Below are 22,487 nucleotides of genomic sequence, written 5' to 3'. Positions count from 1 at the left end.
TAAGCATTGAATTGGTTACAGATGTAAAAGAAATTGGTATTATTTTATTTCTAAACTTCGCTTATTCTTATTGTTGTTTCTGTCTTTCGCTCTCTTTCTTTCTCTGTGTATATGCCTGTGTGTGTGTGTGTGTGTGTGTGTGTGTGTGTGTGTGTGTGTGTGTGTGTGTGTGTATCTCAAACACACACACACACACACACACACACACACACACACACACACAGGAGGAAAAACACGCTGGTCCATAAAGTTGAGGCCGTAAATAAAGGCTGAACAGTAAAGCCAATGTGTGGACTGGAATGCAGCAGAGGTTGTGTCAGTGTGCAAAATCAGAAAGGTCATTCTTTCCCCCAGTGTTTTAGTGTTTTATTGCGGCCCGTGAGGCAAATCACATGCACGGCTTTTGATGCATGGTTAGCGGGATTCCTTTGCTTCGCGTTTTTACGATTTTCAAAAAGGACATTGAGGACAAAGATGTATGAGTGAATGAAAACTAATATAATATAATATAATATAATATAATATAATATAATATAATATAATATAATATAATATAATATAATTATAACAATATAATAATATATAATAATTATAACATTAACAATTATTGTAATAATAATAATAATAATAATAATAATAATAATAATAATAATAATAATACTGGACTGGTAGCTACATTGTAATTAGTTTCTGCGATTCAGGCCTATAACTAAAACTACCTGCACCCCTTTAGGGCCCATCCGATTCTTTGAACCTACAACTTCTTTTCAGTCCGCTTGTATAGACCATTTACTATGTACTAACGTCACAACATAGATCAGTGTAAGCTAAACGGGACCTTTAAAATTTCTACATTATAAGCCATGATGAAAAACACAGCAAGGGAAGCAAAGTCTGGTCAGCCCCAATGCTTTTTCCTCTCCCCCGCCCGTAATAAGGAGTAATTCACATACTAACAATGTAAAGCCCCTCTATAAGCACTTTACCATTGCTGGCTGGCCCAATTAATGTCCGGAAGTGTTCGACTTTATGCTCGTTAAGCACTCAGGAAGCTGTTGCCCAATGAGCGCATGTTGTTCCACACATCATAAATTAAGACCATTAGTAGGCAAAATTTTGCCCTGTCGGGATTTGTAAGAAAGGTTCTAAATGTGGTGATATGGATATATTTCTGACTTCATGAAGTTTTATGCGAGGGTATCTCCAGTTGTAAAATCACTACAGGGCTAAACAATTGACTGTGGTTTCCCCCTCTTGTTCTAAACGAATATTTACCTAACAACCCATATGACAAAAACTATACTGTCTCTTTCTGCTTCTCTCTCCGCAGACGCACACAGCTGGGCAGCAGTGGACATGATCCATTACAGCAGCAATGCTTCGTGAGAGAAATGCAAACAACGTTTGTAACAGTAGATTATAACACTTTAAAAGCTCACACAAATGCATAGGAAATCATTTTACAAGGGTGAAACGTGGGGTTGCTGAGCTGAAGCAGGGAGAAACACATAAAATCACGTTATCATGCTGACCAATATTTCGTCACAGCACAGACAATGGTAAAGCAGAGGAGATATTTAGTCAAGTTGGACCTTGAAAAAAAACAAAAACTTAAAACTTCAAATGTGAAAAAACCGATCCCTGATGCCCTCCGACCCCGTCCACCTCAACAAACACTCACAGGGTGAAAGATAGCAAACCTAATACACTTATAGATACGTTTACAGCACATAAATTGTGCTTATAGTTAATGTAATACTGCTGAACCAACTTTTCCTTGTTAAATTTGCGTTTTTATTTCTGGCACTCTTCGCAGATCTTTCACAGATGCACACATTGCTCTAAAGAATCGTATCCTGTGGTTATGCTGAAAAAAATGCTTGTTAAACATAAAAGACATCATCAAAGAAACGAGGCAGTGTTTGATACATGGTTAACTATAAAAACATTGTCCTTATTTTAATGTTATTCAACATGTAATATTATCTTTGTTGGTTTACGTGATCATGGGTATATCTGTCATGTTTTTCCTTATAGTGTAAATAAAACAATGTGTGAACATTTGACGTGTCGTCAGTGGTTATGTCACGGATATGGTCTGATACAAAGCATTGCATTTTAGGCTGCATCAAAACAGGGGCATATCGTTCATTTTCAAAAAATGAGAAGAACAAATCAGACACTCCACGATGTCAGCTGGAACAGTTATTTGCTGGCAGCAGTCTATCAGCTGGGTCAGCTGACATCCGCAGTGAACCTCCGCCGAAAACCAGCAGCCATAAACAACAAGCCTCAACACCCGCCCACTTCCACATGCGACACCTCTGGTCACTAGGGGGCAGTGCCGGGAGCTACCAGCGAGTCAGTGTGTCCTACATATTTTAACCATATGTATACATACTAGTGCGTGTGTGTGTTTGCGTGTGTCTACGCGATAGTGACATGGAAGTGTGTAATATTGCTCGTAGATTTTATTCAGGCTCTTGGCATGAACTGTGTCTAACATGTGACAAGAAGTATGGAAGCCAGACATAATTAGAGCAAATCACCCAGCTCTGACTATAATTCTTTACTGCCTGGTCAGAAGGGCCTGTGAGTGATGAGGAAGTTTACTATCAGAGAGCAATTTATCACAGCAGATTGGCACAGTACTTCTAAAATGCTTCCCTAATGCAGGCCAAGCCGGCTCTGAGCATGCAGGTGCTCCTACGTGTAATAATGGAAACCGATTCGGGCATCAGAGTCCTCTCGGGCGACAGGTCAGGTCACCCACTCGATTAGACACTCAAACTTTGAATGATCTCAACCGCTCACACAATTCACAGGACAACAGAACAAAAGAAAAAAAACTTATGGAAAGAAGCGTCATCTTACTTGAACAGGATCTCTTTCATTTGTAGCGTCACGCGTGGTCCAAAATACCAGCTGAGGGGTCACGATGGCGAGAAAGGGAATATCAACAGCGCACATCTCCCGATTACGGATGCTTGTCTTCACCTTCCGATAAGGAGCTTTTTGAGCACGGTTTCTGTCTGCCGAGAAAAGTCTTTTCTTGCTGGCTTGCTTGCTCTTTTTGCTTTTCCAATCGCGGTTTTATTGCCTCCGGAGGGGGGGAAAACGCACTGAGCTGCTGGTAGAGGCGGCGACTGTCCAGAGGATCCCTCTGTCAGGAAGTCGGAGATTAGATGAATATCACATGAAGACGTGTACCAACGGAACTATGCTATTTTTATATTGGAGTGAAAAAGAAAAGACGGTTCTACGCCCTGCGTAGTCTGCAGCTGATACAAGGGAAGGACCAGAGAATAGACAACAGCATAAAGTTCATGTTCATAGAGCGCGTGCCACGTGGCTGGCTGCAGCCAATAGCGGAAAAGATTCAGTCGTAAACTTTTATTACTCAGCTGTAAATTTCTCCTTTTAACAACCAGGAATGTTTTCACCCATCTTTAACTTCCTTTTATTTTGGTAGGACAAAACTAAAAACGGCCATGCACAACATGGACCACGATGCTGGAATTTCCAATATGTCACAAATCTGACATACGTCAACATATGACGGTTCCCCCGGCTGCCAAATTATATGCCATGAAACACTAAGGCTACCGGAGAATACTGAAACTAAATTGTGTTCGAGGAACACTGGGAAAATATGAAGAATTGGATGGAAGCTGTAAAGAAACTCTATCTATCTATCTATCTATCTATCTATCTATCTATCTATCTATCTATCTATCTATCTATCTATCTATCTATCTATCTATCAATCTATCTATCTATCTATCATCTATCTATCTATCTATGTAACTAAAATTAGATGTCTATATATATATATATATATATATATATATATATTTATGTATATACACGTATATATATGTTTGTGTGTATGTATATGTATGTATGTATGTGTGTGGGTGTAATGTAGAATGTGTGTGTCCGTGAGTGTATGTCACTGCGGTCTAAGTGAACATATATGCTTTGTAAGCTGGGGGCAACATAAATAAATGATACCTTTGGAAATATAAGGGTCCAGTAAAGAGGCCCCTGGCTTTACATGACAGTTCCTTTTCCATCAGGAAATAGCAAAATATAAATGTAAGAGCATTTTAGAGGGATATAATTTAACCTTACTGAGCAGGTTTAAGCATGCAAATTTGACTAAAGTAACATCTTTCTAAATGATCGTGTGACATAAAGTCAGAGTGATGAGTATCTTTGAACTCATGTAAGAATATAAATTGTGTTACATATTTGGATGCGCGCTGCATCTTCACAGGCTGATATTCAGCCGCAGCTCAAGGAAACAAAAGATCCAGGCCCTTGTGAGACGTGTCTTTACACCCCAATAAAGTTTACTGCAGATACACTAAACGATTCTGTGAACCCTCTGGTAAAACTATACACACTCAAAAAATGTTTTAAAATAGACAGTCCGGAGTGCAGTTTAACGTGAGTTCGGACTCATTTGAAATTTTCTAAACGTTTGCAAAAAGAAAGAAAGAAAGCAGTGGAAAAAAAACTCAAGATATTAAGTAAGAAAAACTTTGGGGTTTTTTTTTTGTTTCTTTGTTTTTTGTTTTTGTTTTTTTTATGTGTTTCTTTTCTTTGTCTTACTTCTGGACTGAGATAAAGGGAAATATTTAGATATTAGTAATAGGGTTGTGGGTAATCGCGCTATAAGACAATAACAAAAACGAATATTATTAATTAACTATGCTTTGCTTCCATCAAAAGAAGGAAAAATCCATTACATGTATTATATTCAAGTTCCTTTAATGTAACTAGATACAGCCATCCCCGTGTCTTTTCTCTTTTTAAAATCACTAACTTAATATGTTTTCTAATCAGGACTAATTTCTAATTTGAATTGAAAAGAAAGAAAGAAAGAAAGAAAGAAAGAAAGAAAGAAAGAAAGAAAGAAAGAAAGAAAGAAAGAAAGAAAAAAGTCATGCTGGAATTCAAGAGGAAACATAAGAATGACCTCCTAAATGGATCATATTCATTGTAGGATAAGTCTCACATACAGCAGACTCCATGCTAAAGCATATAGATCCACAGTCTGTCCAGTTTGTACCAAGGAACGGGATATATCACATTGAGCTCTTGATTAATTTATATGCCTAACAACAAAGTTACAGGTCATTTTATTAATTCCTTATTATCACTTAATACGAGTAGAGGGAGAGAAAGAAAAAAATTACATCTTTAGTAAAAGATGAGGCAGACCGAACAGGTGAAATAACACCTTAAGCTGGCGGGGCCATTTATAAACAGCTATTGTTTTATTGTATAGTCCCTCAGATTTTGCATGACCTGCTCCTTTACTCATATTAATCCAAACAGTCATAATGAAAAGCAGCAGAAACGGCGGCGGGGCGGAGGCAGAAACACTCTGTAACCTGGACTTGGCCTCCAATTCGCCTTCATTTCAACGAGGTGTTCCCAGGTTTTGTCTGGACACCAATTTCACTTATAACGTCTTGCAATGTGCATCCCACTCTCCCTTTCCCTACAATTATTCATCCTGGTTATTAACATGAAAAGTCAGATGTTTGTTTGTCTCATCTGAAAGATCCAAGATTCACCCAGAGTCTCCCTCCCAGAGAAGTTTCTTATTAAAGCATGAATCAAATAAGACTCGGGCGTGTCGTGAAAGGATTTGTACCCTTGTCTTGAAAGAGATATTTTTGCAAAGATAGACTATTTTAATCGTTTTTTCCCTTGTAGGCCTATTTATTCTTCGTCAAAATCATACTTTTGAAAGTATTCAAATGCACATTCATTTTTCTCATTTCGTCGTAAGGGAGTCTGAAAATCTAGTTTAGCTTTATGTAAACACCAACACTATGCCTATCTATTTTCTTCTGATTTCTGATGATTTTCTTTATCTGTTAATCATTTTGAGTCCATGCAAATATCCTATTCACTAGGTCTATGTATCTGCGCGTCATCAGAAGGAGTATATATATATATATATATATATATATATATATATATATATATATATATATATATATATATATATATATATATATATATATGTGTGTGTGTGTGTGTGTGTGTGTGTGTGTGTGTGTGCGTGTGTAATAACTAAAAAAAAGGAGTAACGAAAACAATGAACGTGAGCCATCTTGTTTATTTGTGATTTTACATCAGCAATGGCGGGGACACACAATTCCGTCTTTCACAGAAATAACAACAGGAAACGAGCATATTGTTAACATCAATATATAACAAGACGTACATAAAGATTATATTCAGTGCAAAACAACTACGCTATATCACCAGCACATTGAAATAAAAGTTCCCTTATAATCGTTGTAATTGTAGCAGGTATACGCAAATATGCGTTATAGGCAGTTTTAGTTGTTGGGGAAATAGCTTGAAATCAAATCAGAGCCATGCCACAAATGTGGAACATAAACTCTGAACGGACAAAGCTCTAAGTTTAGGTAGTGCGTGATACAATCTCAAAATTGTTTGCTTGGCTTTGAGCTAATAGTCTTCCCAAGACTCACAAATTGTCTTCAACAAGTGTTTATGGAATACTGGGTAAATGCTACACATAACTTAATGATAAAAGGTTGCTATAGAACATTTTAAAATTAAAACCACATGAAATCTCTGTATTCAGAAATCTCTATTGCAATTTCCCCAGGTTTAGGTAGCATCAAAGGATTTCAAACGGTTGCGTTTCCCTGGCAATCCCAATGAAAGGATATCTGAGGAGCTAATGGCTATTTTTGTCGGGGCCTTTTACATAAAAAAAGTTAAACAGTAACAGTAACAACTCTAATTATAAAATGTGTGGTTTATACATGGGTTGTTAGCCAATGTAACTGTGACGATGATGTTTAAACACTTACTACTAAGTTACAGGCCTACATTTCGTGTACAGTTTCGGACAGGCTGATCTGGAGAGATGTTCTTCCTGAATGTAGGCTTGAATCTATTTACAACACAGGTGTTGGTCATGTTTTGATCTTGTTTGGCTACGCATTTGATACAGAAAGCAACTTAGTTTTTTTTTAAAAATGAGGGGGCGGAACCAGCTAAGCCATTTTCCATAACATGCGTTTAAATTTACCCTTTCTGTGTAAGGGTGAGGTTTCTATCAAAGAAAAATCTTTACAAGCGTGTGGACTTATTCAAATGACAATCAATCGAGGGAAGGGAGAATTTTGTCTATTAGTGACAGCAATATTGGTGGGATTCCTGTTCCCTCTTGACAAAATGGAAGGGCGGTCATAAAGTTGACGATCTCTGCCTCCTTGTGACTCTTCCTCTGTTTTTAGGACCTCTTTTTTTTTTCCTTCTCTTTTTCAGCCATATAACCATAAAAAAGGACCATAAAAATTACTCCTTGCTCTCTTCTTTCTCTTCCGCTTCTTTCTCTTCTGCCTCTTCCCCTTCACCGTCCTCGTTGCCCTCTTCCTCAGCCTCGGCTTCAGCCTCTCCTCTTTGACCCGGAAACTTGTCTTTGTTGTTTTCTTTTTTCCATTTCATCCTTCTATTCTGAAACCAAATCTTCACCTGCCGCTCGGTCAGGCTAAGGGCGTGGGACACCTCAATCCTCCTCTTACGGGTCAGGTAAGGGTTGAAGAGAAACTCCTTCTCCAATTCAAGAGTTTGGTACCGACTGTAGGTTTGCCTCCCATTTCGTCTGCCTGGGGCTTGAATAAAATAAAGGCAAAGGTTAGCTGGACCGACCAGTCAACATAAACAAAACATTCAGATCATTGAAAAATAATTTTTGCTGTGATCCTTAGACTGGATACAAAACTAACCAAATAGCTTTCGTTTAAGCGTTGAAATTGTTTATGTCTTAGTTAAGGACATTTTTCACTAGCAGTAGCAGTAGCAAGTATCTACAGTCCTAAGCATGTACGGATGATGTAAAAATCTGATAAATATATAGATTTAAAAAAATATGTACCATCTGATATTAATCAATACCTTTCCTATATCTATAGCCTATTTACAAAAGTGAGGGTATCTTGCAACTTTGAAATCCACCTATAACACTGCAAACATATACTGCAAACACACACACACACACACACACACACACACACACACACACACATATATATATATATATATATATATATATATATATATATATATATATATATATATATATATATATATATATATATATATGTGTGTGTGTGTGTGTGTGTGTGTGTGTGTGTGTGTGTGTGTATGTGTGTGTGAGTGTGTTTGTGTGAGTGTGTTTGTGTGTGCTTTCTATGTATGTTATATGGGTCCAAATCAAAACTCTACTAAATTCTAAATTGTTATGCCTTAGTCCTACACGTAAAACACATCTATGGACTGGTAACCTACTGCACCATATCTGCTACACTTTACCTTACACTGTAGTTTATCTTTTACTACAATATTACTCTATAAAACTAGGCCTTAAACATGCCTGGTTTCAATCACTAAAACATACTGGGAAGAAAATAAGGGACCAGAGCATGAAAAAATATATATAAGATAACCAACAGATGGGGACAGGCTTTCTGAGCAGATAAAGATGAAGCTTACACCTGTGTGCTGATGCAGCCTGATAGCCTGGACAGAATACTGAATGGGGTGACATTATCCACAAAGTTTTGAAGATTATAGCTATTTGAGTCCGAATCACACTGGGCCTGTGGGTCAAATTACCCCTAAACACGGATTGTGGATCATCAAGATGGCCAGTGTTTCGGATAAATCCCTTGTCAATACACGCTGATGTGTGATTAGTATAATCATGCTTTTATCAATGACTAGTTAATCTCTCGTTACAGTTCGTTTTTCAGTTCATGAAATATATTCACTGAACGATAACTGACTTAAAAACAAGTTGGTGCTGTGAGCTATGATATGTATTTCCGTTTAAAAATGCACTTTTGAAATCAGCCCTGCATGAACATGTGCTGTGGAGTAAGAGCAGCCTGCAGCTCAGGTTGTATCATGTTCTCTGACTTAACTTGTTTTATAGTTTAGAAGCATAATCAAGGGTACTCACGGATATTTAACACACATCAAACACATACACAAACACATACACATTGTTCCACTCACGCACCCCACAGTTACATAGAAAGAAAAATCTAATAATTATATTATTCTGACCGTGGGGTCTCATCCAAGGAAACATAAGACTGGGAGAGGAGTTTTGATTTAAGTGGCCTTGTCCTTCTCCGGGGTTAGAGCTGCTCGACGATTTACAGTCTGGGTATTGCGCTAGGCTTGCGTCTTGCTGGGTACCATAAAGCGTTTGCCTCGGAAGGGTTTCGTATCCATAAAATTTTGCTGCGTCTCCGTGGCAAGCCAAAGCACAGGGGTTTTGTTGGTATCCGGGATTGGAGATCCCCGTGGTCCCGTGGTGGAAAAAGTCCTGCACATGATGGGACGGGTGCTGAAAGCCCGGTGCGGCTGCTCCGGGTCCGTAAACCAACGTGTGGCTGCGGGCAACGCTTTGTGGAAACCTGCAGTCGTAGTAAGTGGGTTCCAGTGACTCGCTGCCTTTGTATTTTGAAAAAAGAGGGTTAACAAAATAGGAGCTCATGTTTAGTTGGCATCAAGCAGACCGGGTCTCTCTCAGCTGAATATCTCCTTTAGGATGATAGCAGTCTTTTGTTTAGGGTCCCAACTCGCAGAGCGCACACAGGCAGACAAACCGGAACTAGGAGAAACGCTGCCCCTTTGGACAATCTACGGCAGCTCACTCTCTCTGTGCTGTTCCTCTCATCGGGTTTCTTTCGCAGTCGTGAGTGTTTTCTCCCTACGTTTTGCAGTTTGAAAGTCGGCTAATGGCATGTGCTTTGGACATGCGTTAGCTAAGGTTAAAGCTGGCTTGCTGCACCGGCACCGTCACAGACGCTGCTCTTTTCTTTCTTTTTCCTTTTTTTCATCTTCCCACCCAACCGCCCCTACCGCAAGCGCACCCACCCTCCTCCACCCCCCCACCCCTACATCTTTCCATGACCGTTCAGACGTGGGCCCTACGTATATCCACCTTGAGAGAAGCTTCACTAATCATAATGCAACAATATAAGAGGGTGTAAATATGATCCATGTTGTGTTTATCACAAAAGGCCTTGTTGTATACTGACCAATGGCGCTTTGAAGTGGTTATAATAGTGTGATGCTTTCTCACAGTGATCTAAATTTAAAGTTAAGATGGTTGTCTTTGCTTGGCGTTTAAAACGTGTTTAAGGTGGGGAAGATAAACACTTTAAAGACTGATAAAGGTGTTATGACTTTATATTTGCCTTGTTCGGCTCTAAAGCTATGGCTACACGTTTCTACAAAACAGCTGACCTTTAATGCTCTCCGACAAATCAATACAGTAGCCTATTTTTAAATAGTACAGGGGGAAAAAAACATCGTGAAATAGGCTACTAAAGATCCAAGTACACACAAAATAAAGTCATGCAGACTTCTGGCTAAAATAAGGATTTAAATACAAAACATTCTCCTTGACGCGAGGCAGTAAAGGCCAAAGCAACAGACTTGTGCCAGTCGCTGTAAAACACCGTTACTCGCAAATATAAACACGACCTATGAATACTATGTGCCACTTAGTGACCCCGTAAAACCGACTAGGATGAGCAATAAATCTCCCACATGGTGGGGTTCATAAAATAACATTGAATGTTTAGCTGCAACCGCTCGCAGCTCAATAGTTGTATGGTATTTCATTCCCAATATGGTAGTGAGTTTTTTGTGGGGTTTCTGATGCTTTATACACATCATCGTAAAATATGAAGGAAGCACTGGGCGAATTTATAGACCATTCACACTCTATAAATATGCAGATTGCCAATCACATCTTGGGGACTTTGAACTGCTGGTAAAGACTTTATAACCTAAAAGGCCTATTTAGGGTAAAATTAGCCGGGACTTTTAAAAAAAAAAAAAAAAAACCAAACAAACTCCTCTTCTCTTTATTATTATTATTATTATTATTATTATTATTATTATTATTATTATTATTATTGTTATTGTTATTGTTGTTGTTGTTGTATTCCATTGTACTGTATGGTATTTATAAAATTGTAAACGGTCAATAAATTGTAGCCTTTGTTTAAATATGGCTCTGGGTCTTTATTGTTCATGTTTTTGTCTTTCCATTACACTGTTACATACATTTAAAAATGTACATAATATACAGACAATAAAGAGAATTAAATAAAAGCTAAAGAATTATTTTTTATATAATGTTCACTTTTATTCATTTGGTGCAACATACCTGTGGATGCAGGTTATACTTTAGTGATTAAAAAAAAGAAAAAGTTTCTTTTTTTTTTTTTTTCTTTTTTCCATGAGTAAATTTAGGTAAATATTCAAAACCATACTCAAATCCGCTCAGTGACTCTAAACCTATCTCTCTCTTTCTCTCTCTCTCTCTCTCACACACACACACACACACACAGGTACAGACAGATAGATAGATAGATAGATAGATAGATAGATAGATAGATAGATAGATAGATAGACAGATAGATAGATAGATAGATAGATAGATGGATAGATAGATAGATAGATAGATAGATAGATAGATAGATAGATAGATAGATAGATAGATAGACAGATAGATAGATAGATAGATAGATAGACAGATAGATAGATAGATAGATAGATAGATGGATAGATAGATAGATAGATAGATAGATAGATAGATAGATAGATAGATAGATAGATAGATAGAGTGATTGATTGATTTAAAAATGCATCACTTATTCCATATACAACACAACAATCAGCTCACTGCATTCAAAAGTGCTGCTGTGGTCTACTATGCAAAATGCAGTGCGTGACTATATCTGTGGATTGTGACAGGTGACTTAATTTTCCAGACAAGCCACACAGCTCAAAAAAAAAGAAAAAAAAAAGGAAAAAAAAAAAGCCTGATTCGGACCATGACTAAAACATGGACCAACAGCGTCATCTAGTGTTGGGATGTATTACTAAACCTCAGTGATTCACCAATCAGAAAACGTCAGCGACATGGGTAGAGAAAGGATCTCCCCATTTTTTCAAACCTTACATGTATTTTGGAGAGTATTTTGTCCCTTTCTTTGAATGAAACACGTATAGGCTCACGCTGAACACCATATCTTCAACCACATTCCATCATCCCATTTTGTTTTATTGCACACGTGAAGTAGCTGCCGTGCTGTTGTGTTTCCTGTTGTGATAATAGTCTTCATCAGAAATAACTGCACTCACATTTATGCACAATAATTATTGACTTTTCCTCTATCTAATTGAAGACTAATCGACCACTCTTTTCATGAAGTAGCCTAACCTACTGTGGAGTCGAAGCTATCAGGAAAAAAATCCCCAGAACAGTGTGCACGACTTTCCTTTGAACGAGTCCACCACCATCGTCCATTACAACCATAAAGTAATTTAGCCCAGACGTCTAGCCAGTTAGTCGAGTTTGCTTTGTTCGTCTGTATTTGAGACAAACAGCCGAGCTCCGACAGGGATTGTAAAACTAGCATTTTTGTCCGAGCTGAGCGGAAATGCACTAGATTGGGCTTTGAAATTACAGCATCCTGTCTGTATTGTTTGCCACCACAAAAAGGCAATTTAGGCCGATCCCAGGAAACAAATGCGAGACATGGGAAATTGCCTCTGATTTAAAAGGTAGCTGGTCAAAGTTTGTCAGCAGATATTCTGTCCGCCTTGGATTGTAGCATTACCGAACTCGAGATATAAAACTCTGTGGATAGGTTTTGACCAAAAGTATGTAGAGTGCCCAGACCTAAAATGAATATAGTACATACATCTGTAATTTATTACATCGTTTTAGAAATTTTTATTATTGCTTAATTAGTTATAGAATAACCAGTCTTAAGTTTAATTAAAATAGTTTATAAAAAGGGAAATACAATAGATTATTAATAGAATTGTATATTAATCCAAAGAAAAAAAGAAACTGCTTCTAATTCATGTCTGTTACTGAGTGAATTTATTTATTTATTTATTTATTTATTTATTTCAATAAATATTAATTATTTAAATCCTTCAATAACTGTATAACATTTTTCATTCTTAAGCGGTTGACAAGGACAGAAAAAGTCTTTAACTCTATTTAATACCATTTAATGCAAAGCAAATGATGGAAATGGTATTACTAATAATGAATATAATAGCGTTGTGTAATTTACGAATTAAGCGAGCCTAAGCTTCAATCTAACCCCTTTGTGGTGACATTCAACTTTCTCTCAACAAAACCATAGATGTCTTTACAACATAGGGCTAAGCAAGTTTTAGTTTATAATTCATGAACATAGTTTGTTTTGCTGAAAATTATGTAATTTTAGAACCTCCCTATATGTGCATCTTTCCGCCAACATGATATCCCAAATGAACACAGAAAACAAACACTTGTAATTATGGTTATATTTGCTGAGGTTTATAACTACATTCTATAATTAAACTAGGCTACATTTAAAAAAAAAAAAAGATGCACAAATACAGCAACAACTATCACAAAATACAAGACAGACAAGTCGTTCGCAGCTGTTCTTTTTCCTTTACAAAATACTCCACCTGCGCAAGAAGTTACAAAGTAAATAAACATGAAAGAAAACATTCACATCATAAATTATAGTTTCATGAATTTAAAAAGAATTCAAGTATAACCTTTCTTCGGACAGGTTTTTTTTCTTATCTGAATTGCGCTTTTATAATTTGTCTTTCAAAGAACATTGAAATGAAACAGAATGTCATTCTCCTCATAGATGGTTTTTTTTCTTCTTCTTTTTTATCCTTTTGCTTAAACGCAAGATACTTTAACTGTGCGCTAGAAAATAATAATCAGCATAAACAGTCTGGAAGTTAGGGTTAATACAAAACCCAACAAAGTGATAAAAATGACGAGGAAGTGGAGGGGTGTCATCGTGGGTTTTGGTACATATGTGCTGTCCATGTGACTAGTGGTTTCTTATATTTGTTTTCTCGCATTGCAGTCCACATTATTGTTCTTTGCTGTCGGTCTTTTCTTTGTTCATTTTCTTCATCTTCATTCGTCGGTTCTGAAACCAGATTTTGACCTGCCTCTCGGTCAGATTCAGTACCCTAGCGACTTCGTATCGGCGGTCTCTTGTAAGGTACATATTGAACAAAAACTCCTTTTCCAGTTCGAGAGTCTGGTACTTTGTGTAAGGACATCGCTTCTTCCTCGTGGAACGGGCATGTATCCAATTTGCCACAGGGTTATCTGCAAATAGAAATAATAATAATCATAATAAAAAGAGAATAGCAAGGGCGAAAATCATTTTCAAAACAATGACTACAACATTGACTGTTGAGCCCTTTTACGTGTGTCAAGATCACCCGAAGGTGCACAACTGAAAACAACACTTAATTTTGCAAGGTTTTGCGTTCACTTCAAAAGTTACTTGCACATTAACTTATCAAGAAAGAAACTCATTAAGAAAGAAAAGATTTTTTTAGCCTTACATCGACCAAACCTCCGCTGATTTGCTTTCTTGTCCCTTTAACTTGAGAGTAACACCGTCGTAAAATACTCAATGCCCTTATTCACTTTATTGGCCCATAAAATGGTCCGCGGTTCAAGCCCTTACAGGTCCGTGGTGAAAGTACTAGAGTATGTCCCTGCATTCCTCAAGTTGGCTGAAAGAGTCATGTGAATTTGTTTTGGACAAAGACAGGAGAGAAAATTGTCATATGTGTCCGTGTAGATATAATCTTTGTACTGTTATGTGGGAGCATAGTGTGTTTTACCACAGAGAATCAAGCAGAGCTATAAAAAAAAAAAAAAAAAGAAAAAGAAAAAAGACAGAAAAAAAGGAAAGAGGAAAGGAGGCTATTCCTCATAAGATGGGCCTGCAGACAAAAAAAAATAACTGAAAGTCGGCTCATGGGGTTTGATGTGCTGTCTTTAGTGGACAAGGTCGCAATATAGTCATAAACAGGAGCCAGAGCGTTTGCTGATAAATAGATTCGTATGTCAGTTTAGGGCGATCACATTAAATGAGCATGTTTTTTACATTATGCAACATCCTTCCAAATTCAACATCTTTCTTTGAGTCCATGTTTACAGCCCCGTCTCGTTTTATAGCCCCAATATTAGCCGCGTAGCATTTGTCTTTTATAGTTCCTAAAGCTTCCCCCCAGCACAAATGATTCGGAGCTCAAGAGAAAGGGGGAAAGAAAGAGCTTATCGTGTCGTTTTATGCTGGACGATAAAACGGCTCTTAGCAAAAGCAGTATTGTACAATCCATAACAAGACTGTCCAGGCTGTAAAAGACCATAGGAGCTTGAACTTACTCGGATCTAGCTCCGGCTTCTCTTCTTTATGTTTTCCTGAAGCCAGGAGTTCCGACTCGGGAGAAGGCATATTCTGCTGCGTCTTGTCTCGCATGTCAGTGGAAGAGCAGTACAGATAATCCGAATAGGTTCGTCCGCTGGAGCTGAGACATTCTCCGGTTCTGTGCTCCTGAAAGGCATCGGGCTTCAGCCCATAATGCCTGCTATTCCCCGGATATCCATGGAAAGGCACGGCGCCCGATATCGGCTCCAGCCATGACCGCATATACCTCGAGTCTGTGCCTAAGTGAGGTTGATGACTGTATGGATGGTAAACCACTGATGACTGGGAGTGTACTGGGGCCCAGGAGGTGGAGAAGACGGGTGGCTTGGGTGCGAAGCTGCACGAAGGATAGTCAGCGCACTCCGGTACTAGGGACGTCGGACGAGGGCCGGTTGGGTGCGAACCGGGCGCCGAAAACCGAGTTGCAGCAAGGACATCCTCATTCTCATGGTTGATCAGGGAGTCCACATAATAGTTACTTATGGGACCCGTGGTCGACATGTCGAAGCTTCCCTTTACATGCATCCGTTTATTATATGGAGTGTATGTGTACTTTTTTATCTAGCCATAGAACAATCAAGGCAGGTAATTATTTCTCAACGCTTCCTTTGCTGCGATTGGCTGGCCCAGGGACACGTGATTATATTTACCCCCACAAAAATTGTACAGTGGATCAATGCGCCACTTACTCTGGGATAGCAGTTTACATAAATGGAATTAAAGAATGTGCCATTTAACATATTTTCTTGGACTTATAGAGGTAACTTCAACAGCAATGTATAATTTTTTATGAAGAAAACATGCATCGGTGTTGCTAGTTGTCGGTCTTTTTTTCCAAACGCAGTAGAGACCTGCGCACATTACGACTGAAAACAGGGAACTATTTGATGGTGTAATCAATCTCTGTCAGGCAAAATCTGCCGAAGCTCCATGCTACTGCAAGGGATACTATTACAGCATTAAATGACTTATTCAATCGCCGGATTGTTTTGCCCTCATCCAGCCAGCAATGTATTTGATAAACTGTTGTTAACTTCCTGTGTAATGTTGTTTATTGTTAAGAAGACAGAAAAAACTTTTACAGTGACTGCATGCCGACTAGACCGCGCAGTGAACTAATGATAATATAGGGTGCTAGATACAACAATGATAAAGTCTAGAATGATTTAACGAGGACCAGAAGACCAAATATTTTTTCAATGAGAGTTGTGTTAGATAGTCGAGGAGGGGATTTCAAATAATCACAAGCAGCCTACAAAAGCGGGCTACATTAGGCTAGTGACCGTTCACGTTTTTATGCCCATCAATAAATTTTAACGAGGACTATTTGATTGTTCATAAACGTGTCGTTAATAAGATTGCATCCGAGATCCCCGCGTGACATAAAATCACCACTATTGTGTGCACGTGAAGCATTTTTATGGAGTCAGAAAGGCCGAGGACAGATTAGGGGACACTGGATGAGAATGAGGTAAAAGAGCTTAATTGATTGACGCTTTAATAAGAAATCATATTACTGCAGTAGGCTATGTCATAGAGTGAGTTTGCTGTTTTGTACTGCAGCATAGTCGAGCACCTTACCATCCTGGACTACAACTATATCATGGACTCGGCAGCAAAGATCCATGGACACACACGATAAACACAGTTAAAATAAAAGAAACCGAGGACGCCATCAGCGCCATAAGGCAGATAATAAAGAGATACGGCTAATTACAGTGTAATGCATTTGTACAAACTGGGTAAGGTGGAAAATATACCTGCTTACTTGTTTAATCCGAAACAATACACACTCTATGTAAAATTGTATATGCATGCTTGCTTTATAGCAAGCATTTTACTTTTGGTGAATGGTGGACATCCGTACTGGCTACTTTAATGATATAAAAATCTGTGCAAAAATTTAGTCTTGATCCTAATGCTATTTTTAACAGTTATTGTGGAGCATCAGGTTGTGAAGCAAGAGGTGGAAAAACTCGAATTACCCCAAACTACACGTGAAAACTAAATAATGGTGTGCTGATGTTGCGTGTAAAAGTAGAATTAGCTACAATTGTGCATCTAAACAAATCACACGTCGCTGTGCTAAAGTGATCCCAAACTGGGCTCAAATTGCGTTCTATCAACATAACAACACTATAGACCAAAGTGTAAGTCTTTATCACAAATCCCTGTTTCCAAGTGATAACAAAAACAGGAGTGTAGGCTACTTGTGTATCTGCAGCAAGCAGGAGTCAGTATTGTGGTGGAAAATGAGTCTTCGTCATTGTTTAACGACAGAAAATATGTGGCATTCCCAATTATTCTAAATCAAATTCCACATCAGCAGATTTAAATTCAAATGCTTGAAAACCAACCCACACTTAATAGTTAGGCTTCATCTGTCAAAGAAAATGCAATCAGTACGAAGTGTCATGTTTGTGTGGCTGCTGAGTTCAGATTCAACCATGACATTTTTAACGTCGTTTAACGTCTGGACATAAGAGACCAGACGTTAAACCCTAACCCATATAGCGCCGGCAAGTGTCCCGATGTGTAATGATCATTGCGACAATGTGAGACAAGTTATCTGTTTCGCTACATGTTTATTATACGATGTAATAAGCTATATCAGTTCTCTAGATTTTCTGCGTCTTATTTAAATTTGTCTTTTCCTCAGGTTGGGGGTTGGCGAATGTTTATTCCAATTAGGCTACTTTAAGCGAAACTTACAATTTATTATAATACTGTGTCATATAAATACACAATGCGTCTTGTATGGATGTATAGTACACTTAGATTATTTTTCTTTGATTGTAGCGTGTATCTCTATGGTCTGTGTGGGTGTTAGTGTGTGTGGGCGGGTAGGTGCGCATATATATATATATATATATATATATATATATATATATATATATATATATATATATATATATATATATATATATATATATATGTATATATATATATATATGTATATATATATATATATATATATATATATATATATATATATATATATATATATATATATTTATATATACGTGTGTGTGTGTGTGCGTGTGTGTGTGTGTGTGTGTGTGTGTGTGTTTATCTATTTTTTCATATATACTTTCTGTTTGTTGCATTTACCATCTCAGATTTCGTTCTCCCAGAAGATATCACTTCATTACGTTTATTGCACATTTAACTTCTGCACGTGTTTAATTGTTAAACGATACCTACCTGTTCATAGCTGAAGGAAATGTTAATATTCCAATAAACGTAATTTTACTGGACCTACATGAGAAAATAAAAATGAACGAAAATGTAAAGTTAGGTTACGGCACTGAAATTGTCCAAGTTTAGACTGAAACCACTGATGAGAAATTATTGGTTTATTTAGTGTTGGCTGCCCAAAAATACGGTATTTAAGATCTCATTGTCTCTTGAATCTGCAAGATTGTTCTGTGACTGTGTTGTGTTTTCATTTTTGTATGTTTAACACTGTAATTTTAATAAAACATGGGTAAAGTTTTTAATTACTTATGTCTGTGCCCGTTTCAAATTTTGCAGTGTTCTTTTGCGTAAGAAGATAAGGCCGACTTTTCTTTACGTTTACTGAGGATGATAATAGTGCTTTTGCTTTGGCCAAAATAAATTAATGGACAGATGACCATTTAGAATTTAAAAAAGCTCTACAAGGAAAAATGGTGTTGAGCTACTTTATCTATGGATGTACAACGGTGCATTACATGACATTTCATATGAAGATTAAATTGGGGCAATAATTACTGTAGCTTCCACAAAGTACTCCATTTAACACTTTTTGTTCTTGAAGGGTGACAATTAACAAAGAGAAAACCTTTGCAAATAGCTAAGAAAGGTGTTAACAGAGCCACACAGAATGACTTACAATCATGAATTGAAACGCCTTAACATGAGCTGTCGATTTAAGTATTTCAAATTATCATGAACTACACCACACTCAATCAAATTATATTATATATTAAAGGTAAAAGAGAAGTCAAAGTTAGGATATGTTTTTTATTTACTTTCATTGACACTGGCTGTTACCCGAAAAAGCACAATTGTAATGAAACACTTCAGTCAAATTGCGATGACTTTATGTTATTATATGCCGGCTCGTGTGCAAAGATAGGCTGAAGCAACGTTCTGTTTACAGTGTGTTACTGTACGATCTGAGAAATTATTCACAACAACGCCACATATGCCAGAGTTGGCGTGCTATTCAAATGCCATGTCATTAGCCAAGTAAGCACTGCAGGTTTGCCAATCAAGATCAAACGAAATCTTCCCCACAGACAGTAACAATCCAGCTCTACATTTCTGTCATTTAATATGTGTCATTTGGAGCATATTTCCTCTTTGGAATGATCCATTCCAAAGGGGATATCACGAGTAGGCTACATGTGCTGAGTACATTTTTCTGGGTGAGATTCCCTTTTATGTTCCACGCTGCTGATAATAACAACTTGACTGATTACATTCTTGCCAAAATAAAAACAGTGCAAATAACAGATAAGGTGAAAGCGGTCAAAAACTGTCATCCTAGCTAATTAAAAAGCCCCGCAACACCTGCTGTTGCCATTTAATAAACCAGGTGTGCCTCTTTACTGCCACCCACTGTGACCATACAAAACAAAAACACACCTGAAGAATTACTGGATTTCTTCTCATTTTGGATTAAATATGAATAACAATCAAAGACATTTATTTTTTTTTAAGATTTTCTAAATATATCAAATTACAGCGTTTCAGTTTTCTGCTTCCTAGAATTACTGCTCTTCGTCATTTTCATGAGTGAGCCGACGTATCTCTTAAGGAGCAGTGTTTTTTATAATGTCAAATTTTCTGAAGTTTAAAATAAGTAGCCTAATCTATGATACTTGTTTTGAGATTTGAAAGCTTTGATTCAAAACTCAATATTATACTGATTTCCCTTTATACCTTTTTATTATTATTTTTATTATTATCATTATTATTATCGTTATTTATAAAGCAAACTTTTTGTTTAATTACGCAAACGATATTAAAACTGATAAACTTACAATCTTAGTTAATATAATAGTAGGCCTACCACATGGAAAGCCTAACTTCGGGATTACTGATGTAATTTATGCGTTTGAAGCTTTCCTCTTGATGACTAACGAACTAACTAGACTTCACGACAAAAACACATTATCATGCTATGCAAAAAACAAACATTGAGGTATTTTTTTTAAATAACTGCATAAACAATTTTGCCATGTAACGACAACTAATGTCCGTTTTCTTCTAAACCTCTCATTCTCAAATTGAACACCTTTTTGTCTGAGTATATTTGGTTCATGTCTGATCAAGTCTTAAGTTGTGGAAGTAAGGGCCTCGGTTACCCTGCACCACAACAAAGTGGAATAAATTACTTTATGTGTATATGGTTTTAGGGTGAATCTGTGCAGCTCTCCGGGCTGTTTCCAGCGCTGTAAAGTCTTTGTCAGCAATGCATTCCGTGGGAGACACTCATTCACTGAGGTAAATGAAAGTGACTTTGGATTCCAGACTGTGTCTTTTAGTGGTACTAAAGCCGAAGGAGGGGGCTTGAAAAAACAAGGTGACACGTAGACCAGAATAAACACTGCACGACCTTCCAAGAAGATGCTGACGGTGCCACAAGAGCCAACTCTTCCATGAAAAAGTTCATTTTACTGATGATTATCTCCAATTAACTTTGGTTCATGTTATTTTAACAAAGTATAACTAGTTACAACAGAAGTCTATTTATCAAAAAATAAACATAGCCTATTTAAAATGAAATCCTTTCCTATATAATCCCCCTTTCCTATAAATGCAACAGTAGTACAAAAGCTTGTCGCCCATGAGGACTATTTAAGCTGAATTATTCAAGTTCTCCCAAAAAACGGAAATAATGTTGGCATGTTTTGGTACAAGGGGCCAAGTTCTTTTTTTAAAAAAAAATAAAAACCCGAAAAACTATATGCAAAACACGTTTTCAAAAATTTAGAATGGCTCCAAATTAAGAAATTTGACTCAAACTTGATTTAATGTGTTTTAATGTTTTATCAAATATTTTAATATTATACGAGGTCATATGGCAGTTTCTTGGGCTACGTCTACTCAGTGGACAGTATAAAACATACTAACAAAATGTGAAAATACAACTGCATGACATTTTTGGAAAGAAAACCTTTAGTACAGTCGTGCATCAGCGGCAAAATAACGAAGAAGGATCAAACCGGAACAGCAATTCACTTTCTTTTTTTTCCCCCTCTTTTATTTTTATTTTATAAAAGAGGCTAATGCATTTCTTTAAAAAAAAAAAAAAATCAATAAATTAATTACTAACAAGAAAGCGTCACTTCGCCATCAGTATTCCATATAGTCCATTTTTAATTACACAATATAATACACCATTAAAAGCTGCAACCACGAAGCCTATACCGACAGCCAGAGATGACAGATGCAACACAACAGTCTAAAACTTTACCCCATGTTGTTTACAACCTATTCTCCTTGTGAGAGCCTAAACAGCTTTTACAGCCCACCACAAAAAACAGCAAAGAAAAAAGTCTCTGTCCAAAGTATTGCAGTTCATTTACAATGCCATTTGCAGAGACCAGAGTAACTATAGGGTGTTATACAGCGGAAATTGTGCCCTTGATGAAGACGAACTGACGTAATCAAGGCAGTTTCTTGTTGCCGAGCCAGGAGCCAACCCCAACAACATGAAACTACCTAAACCACGCTTCAGCTTCGCGCATATGGGAATAAAATCCATGGAAAGAAGAAAGCATACAACAGTCTCGAGGATTAACACTAACCAACAAATAGAGGCAAGGCAAGTACCAACCCAAGAAATACACCACTTAACTGCAATCATGATACCTTTTTAAACATTACTTTCAGATATCTCAGATATTCTGGGTGTATTGTTCATTCAACAAATGTCAGGACAGTCTATTTTTATTTAATTTCATCAAGAAAACTGTCGCTGCAAAGCACAGTTTATCTTGCTGTTAAACACAACTTAAAATTCAATCACACCAACTATCCAGAAAAATGATAATAATCGATCATTATTATCATCACAGACAAGGAGATAGGGAATAGCAATCAGCAGCCTATTACTGTCTTAATGATAGAAAACAACTTCAT

General features: G+C 37.2%; 3 protein-coding genes across 3 annotated transcripts in view; all 3 read right to left on the bottom strand.

The window, feature by feature from the left end:
- LOC306755196 (homeobox protein Hox-C4a) overlaps positions 1 to 22,487 on the bottom strand; it is a 51,583-nt gene that overhangs the window by 28,058 nt on the left and 1,038 nt on the right. The window lies entirely within an intron of this gene.
- hoxc8a (homeobox C8a) lies at positions 6,170 to 9,876 on the bottom strand. The gene is made up of 2 exons (XM_079239497.1): positions 9,133 to 9,876; positions 6,170 to 7,676 (listed from the first exon to the last, which is right to left on the bottom strand). Exons 1-2 carry the CDS (start codon positions 9,566 to 9,568, stop codon positions 7,360 to 7,362), a joined length of 753 nt encoding a protein of 250 aa, XP_079095623.1. The 5' UTR covers positions 9,569 to 9,876; the 3' UTR covers positions 6,170 to 7,359.
- Positions 13,146 to 15,878, bottom strand: hoxc9a (homeobox C9a; the record flags this gene model as incomplete). Its single annotated transcript, XM_079239492.1, has 2 exons — positions 13,146 to 14,236; positions 15,311 to 15,878. The coding sequence occupies 2 exons, from the start codon at positions 15,876 to 15,878 to the stop codon at positions 13,992 to 13,994; spliced, it is 813 nt and encodes a 270-aa protein (XP_079095618.1). The 3' UTR covers positions 13,146 to 13,991.

Source organism: Telmatherina bonti (genome assembly GCF_933228915.1).
Source record: "Telmatherina bonti genome assembly, chromosome: 4".
In the NCBI taxonomy this organism is placed as follows: domain Eukaryota; kingdom Metazoa; phylum Chordata; class Actinopteri; order Atheriniformes; family Telmatherinidae; genus Telmatherina; species Telmatherina bonti.
This window is presented reverse-complemented; position numbering and strand designations above follow the sequence as displayed.